The sequence below is a fragment of the Bemisia tabaci genome, chromosome 7 (assembly GCF_918797505.1).
Source record: "Bemisia tabaci chromosome 7, PGI_BMITA_v3".
Taxonomy (NCBI): Eukaryota; Metazoa; Arthropoda; class Insecta; order Hemiptera; family Aleyrodidae; genus Bemisia; species Bemisia tabaci.
The window spans coordinates 49,513,549-49,519,638 of NC_092799.1; the positions used below are offsets into that span (position 1 = coordinate 49,513,549).

Sequence of the window (6,090 nt, forward strand, 5' to 3'; positions counted from 1 at the left end):
GCAGTCGGAGGATGTCTATAAAGACATGTGTCCAAAGAATTCCACACTTTTTGTTTCCAGTTCAATGTGCCAATCAAAATTAGCTTCACAAACAGATTTTTTTTCTGAAGGACACATTGCTCACCTCCAAGACTTAGATTACCGTAATCGTCTTCTCCGGTTACTTTACGTCGACCGGATATGGCCAGGATCCATAATCCAGAGGGTAACGCTTCATCCTGTCCACAGTTCATGGACACCACGAACAAAAATCTTAAATTAGGGTGTTCAAACTATCCACGTTCGTGGACTCCACGAACACAAATTTAATTACAAATAACTGAGTAAATTTGGCACCGTGCATAAGCTTGTACAAGTTCCAAGTTTTTAAAAGTTCAAGTTTAAAAGTCTTAAGTTTTCTTCAAAAGTTGCAAGTCCTTATCATAAGTCATGCGTAAGCACAGCTTTGAGTAATTTGTGAAAACTTGGTTCGTGGACTCCATGAACACCTAAAGTAGATTCAAGGTGTTCGTGGATTCCACGAACACATACTGAGTAGACAGCAAAGCAGACTTTTGATCACTTAGTAAGCCCATTATGAAATGGATGAGCCTCTCCTTATTCCAATAAGTTGCATAAGCTGATTGTAGGCCAAGCTTTAACAAGGTTAAGTTTGAGGCATTCTTCATTTGGACCTGTGAATTTATCAACTTCACATATCACCTCAGAAGTCAGGTACGTTACCTACTTATGTTTTCAGTGAGAGCTTCTGGTCCAGAATCAAGTAAGTCATCTTGTTTACTATAGGATAGGGTTATATCATTTTAGTTTTACAACAACTATGCGTTTACATACCCACTGATTTTGCGGTGATTTTTATTGCATCATATCAAATGTGAGGTAATCCAAAGTATATGCTTGGCCTACAGTCAGCTTATACAACTTATTGGAATAAGGAAAGGATCATCCATTTCAAAATGGGCTTACTAAGTGATCAAAAGTCTGCTTTGCTGTCTACTCAGTATGTGTTCGTGGAATCCACGAACACCTTGAATCTACTTTAGGTGTTCGTGGAGTCCACGAACCAAGTTTTCACAAATTACTCAAAGCTGTGCTTACGCATGACTTATGATAAGGACTTGCAACTTTTGAAGAAAACTTTAGACTTTTAAACTTGAACTTTTAAAAACTTGGAACTTGTACAAGCTTATGCACGGTGCCAAATTTACTCAGTTATTTGTAATTAAATTTATGTTCGTGGAGTCCACGAACGCGGATAGTTTGAACACACTAATTTAAGATTTTTGTTCGTGGTGTCCATGAACTGTGGATAGAATGAAGCGTAATCGATTCAGAGCGGTGCTATCTTTGATGAACTGATGAATTATAAAGTTCACTTACTCCATGCGAGGCGAAATATTTTTTTGATAAGGACTTTTCTTACTCACACATTTTACACTTGATATTCAGACCATACACTCAGGATCCATGATATTGAGCAGAATTACACCGAAAAAAGGGTGGCAAATTATACCAGAAGGATGGTATCATGAGTCTCTTTGATTTTTTAACACAAGCATTCTATAGAGTAAATCAGACATCAGGTAGCATTTACCATACTTTTGATAAATTCTAATGAAGAGTCCGTTGGTGATTACTTTTCTCTTGTCACCGTACCTCAAACCATACTTTTTTCGGTGTGTCTTTGATCAACCATAAAATTCCCTTAATCCTCTTTAAATTGATTCATTTTTGACAGTGCTCTTAAGGTATTATTTTTTAGATTTATTCCACATGATATTCAGCTAATAGGCCAAGATCTATTATACAAAGTGAAATCATCTTTTCTTTGATCAACTGTAAACATAATCTCATCAATCTTTTTCTCGTGAGGGGCACTGATTTTTTCATAGTTCTCTTCCTAAAACTGCTTCAACATAATTTTTAAATATATGCCACTATATGTGTAGTATTTTTTGAGAGTTTACCAGGATCTACAATGCAAAACGAAATCAGCTTTGATCAAATATGAAATCCACCATATCCGATCTTCGTACTTCACACGGAAAGAATGTGACTACATTTCGACGCTGCAAAAATTATACTTGCAAATCGTACTTTCACAAGGAAACTATCAGGCATTGCTAACTAAAAATTGTATTGATCTTCGTCTGATTATAGGTAAAATTCCACCTAATTTTGGACAGAAATTGCAAAACCAAATTCTAGTTTGAGACTGCATTGCTCAAGTCAATTTTACGACCGAGGTATAGGCTGTCGTACTAAGGAAAAACGCCGTATGAACCTTCAGGCATTGCCAAATTTCTCCTTCCAAATCGCTAATTTTCAGGAAATTTTTTGAATGTTTTTCCACCAATTTCTCAGATTTGTAATTTGCTCTAAAGTGTCTGAAAATTTCAAGGGAAAATATTCATAATTTTCCTCAAAAATAAACATTTCATCGAAGGAAATTTGGCAACTCTCGAATGTTCATACGACGTTCTTCCTTAGCACGGCAGTAGAGTTACGTTCCTTCGTCTAGGGAACGGCATTATAGATAGATAGATAATATCTAATCGTTTTCTTAGGGGGTTTTCTCACCAAGCTTTAAAATTCAAACATTATAATACATATGTACATATAATCAGGCGTTGCCAAATTTCTCCTTCCAAATCGCTAATTTTCAGGAAAATTTTTGAATGTTTGTCCACCAATTTCTCAGATAATTTTGTTTGTAATTTGATCTAAAGTGTCTGAAAATTTCAAGGGAAAATATTCATAATTTTTCTGAAAAATAAACATTTCATCGAAGGAAATTTGGCAACTCTCGAATGTTCATATTAAATAAGCGTAATACATACACAATGAAATGCTCTTTGAGTTCTTTTTTCAGGGTGGCAACGTGGTTTTGGGCCCGGTCCCTCTTGGTTCTCTTGCCCTCGCCTGGGGGCGCCAGCTCCGACTCAGTGAGTTCGACTCCTTCATCAGATAACTCAATTGCAAAAGCAAATCCGAAAAGTACACATTAGGGTCTGCCTAATCACGGGTTCCTCACTTCTTCCGCCGACGTAAGGGGGTCAGCCCGGCCGCCGACGACAGCGCTGCGCAACTAGACGGAAAAATTACGAACCTCGCGATGAAAGTTGAATTAATGGTGAATGATTTGGCAGTGTTTCCCACTTGCGAGATTGCCAGTTTTGTATGTTTGATTTATTTTGTAAGTGGTGTAGGGTTTCGGCTTTGGGTTATTTGGCAACCTTGTGTGATTGCTACTTGAACAAAAGAGAAATTTGCAGGCCTAAATCGCGTTGCCTGCCTTTCCGACGAAAAAATATGTTAAAGGAAGCCTCCGTGCGGAAAAATTGGGGGAGGGTATGTGGATTGCATTTCTATGGCGAAACTACATAGCAGCAGCGTATCTCGGTTTGAGATGTCGTAGACTTCCTTTTATACTTCATTTTTTCAATGGAGGACTACTAAATGCATGTCCATTCTGAAAAACTTCCTTCAATTTTCTTCTCTGTGCCGGGCAAATCCTGGAAAAAAACTTCAAGGAATGATGTTTATTTGTTCTCCTTTAAAAAAATAAAATGGGAGAGGAGATTTTTGAACACCGCAAGCAAGATTCGTAGTTTGGTAGTTTTACCATCGATTTCTTCTTTTTTTTAACCTTTTCATTCGCAGACTTGTTCGGAGAATCGAGAAGGGTTCGCGCAACCAGGGGCTGCCCACAAGGGGGAGTCATCTCTCCCAAATTGTGGAACCTGGTAGCAGATGAACTTCTGGTTCGTCTAAATGAGGCTGGATACTATGCGCAAGCATATGCAGATGACTTCGTTATACTGATAAGAGGAAAACACTGCAACGACCTCTCAGACCTAATGAGCGGAGCTCTCAGGATCGTGGAGGAGTGGTGCAGAGATAAGAACCTCAGGGTGAATCCTACGAAGACGACATTGGTCCCATTCACAAGGAAATACAACCTAGGTAACATCCAAGCTCCAAGCATTTTTGGAAGTGAAATTAAGGTGGCTGACACAGTCAAATATCTAGGTGTCTACCTAGATAAAAGAATGAACTGGAACCAGCACCTAGAGCACATCATAAACCGAGCAAAAAGGGCCATGAATTTGGCCAGAAGGTCGGTTGGCAAGAGGTGGGGGCTGAAACCGGCGATAACCAAATGGGTCTATACGTCGATAGTAAGACCCATCATAACATATGCAGCATGCATATGGTGGGAAAAAACGGAGCAAAAGGGAGCTCGGAATAAGCTGGACTCGCTGCAAAGACTGGCATGCTTGTACACGACAGGAGCAGTGAGAACAACTCCAACAGCGGCAATGGAGGTGATGCTAGGCCTGCCACCCCTGCACCTAGCAGTGAAGGGGGAGGCAGTAGCAGGAGCCTTTAGGCTGAAAACCAACAGCTTAGATGGCAAACTGCGGCCAAGACACCAGTCACTCTGTGAGAGTCCAAGCTTCCCTCCGGCTTTACACATGGTCTCTGATCAAATGAAAACAACGTACAACTTCGACATTCCATACAGGCTCCGCATCAGCGAAGGCGAGGGGAACCAGAAAATGGTAGACGATGCCCTGGCTGCCTCGGAAGTTAGCTACTTCACTGACGGATCTAAGTCAGGAGATAAGACAGGAGCAGCGGTGTACGGAAACAAAAACTGCAAACTGAAGGCGAGTCTCGGCAGGAGCACCACGGTGAACCAGGCGGAGCTATACGCCATAATGATGGCAGCGAATAACGCTATAGACAAAGGCTGGAGAGACAAAAGGATCACCTTTTTCTCGGACAGCCAAGCAACTCTAAAAGCGGTATCAAACTTCAAGGTCAATTCAAAATTGACCATGGAGGGCATACAGAGGCTCACAAGACTGGCCAACGACAACCACGTCACATTGGTGTGGGTTCGTGGGCACACAGGTGTGAGGGGGAACGAAACTGCTGACCGCTTAGCTAAGGAGGCATCAGAGGAAAATTACATCGGACCAGAACCAGTGTTTGGACTGACCAAAAAAGGATTCAGAACAACAGTGAGGGACTGGGTGATGGAAGAGGCGAACAAAGAGTGGCAGAATGCCGAAGGCATGAGACATTCCAAGCAAATGCTGGAAGGCTACTCAAGGAAAATGACTGCAAACCTGTTGCATCGTAGCAGGGAGCAGCTAGGTATACTGTCGGGATTACTGACAGGACACAATCTCCTGCGGAAACACATGCACAGGATGGGTATCTTCAAGGATGAACCAAAGTGTAGGCTGTGTGAGGTAGAAGAGGAAACTGCAGAGCATATCATCTTCGACTGTGAAGCTCTGGAAAAGAAAAGACAGGACATCCGAGGAGATAACTCCTGGGATGACTGTCTAGCACCTGAGTTAGTTGCGGGCACTCTCCTCCAACTTGTTGAAGGGGAGGGCTTCTGGGACTAACCAGGAACCAACAACTGGGCACAATAGATCGAGAGGTCGCAGTGCATGGGGCAACCCACCAGAAAAAGGAAAAAAAAAAAAAAAACCTTTTCATTGAAAAAAATCTTTACACAGGATTATTCATTGTTCCTGTGAAATAGTTTCTACGCTATCAAGAATGGCTATGAGTATCTTGGCTGTCAGGTGAGAATCGGGTATGTTGAGGCAAGACACTCGAATTAATCTGTAATATTCACAATTACAAATATTCTTTCAACTCTATGTATCTTCGTAAATCCTGACTCTTGTTAAAGAAATGACGAGGACGCAGGTGTATTTGATTCCTTCACATAGCACGCATTGTTGTGTACGTCAGACTGTTGCCACCAGTCGGAAACGCCTTCAGTATCGTGCGATACTTCACTGCTCACACCAGAGTTGAAATATTTGTATCATAGATTGCCAGGCAGAATCATCCGCTTTTCGAGCACTCATGAGGTGTTTTCTCGCATTTGGTCTAAATAAGCTTGAACTGTTTGCTTCATTTATGTACATCTTATATACAATGTATAAGGATGCAACCAGATGTCAAAAGTTTTTCTCGTCCCGCTTTTCGTGAAACTTTTGAGGCACTTTTTGGTGTATTTTTCGTTTATTTTTTGAAAAAGGAAATGATTGTATTCTA

The 6,090-nt window shown here is 41.0% G+C and overlaps 1 protein-coding gene across 1 annotated transcript; it reads left to right on the forward strand.

Moving 5' to 3' along the window:
* The first annotated feature begins 3,860 nt into the window (after positions 1–3,860).
* On the forward strand, positions 3,861–5,426 carry LOC109030848 (uncharacterized). The gene has a single exon (XM_019042028.2). The coding sequence runs from the start codon at positions 3,861–3,863 to the stop codon at positions 5,424–5,426; it is 1,566 nt and encodes a 521-aa protein (XP_018897573.2).
* The last annotated feature ends 664 nt before the right edge of the window (positions 5,427–6,090 follow it).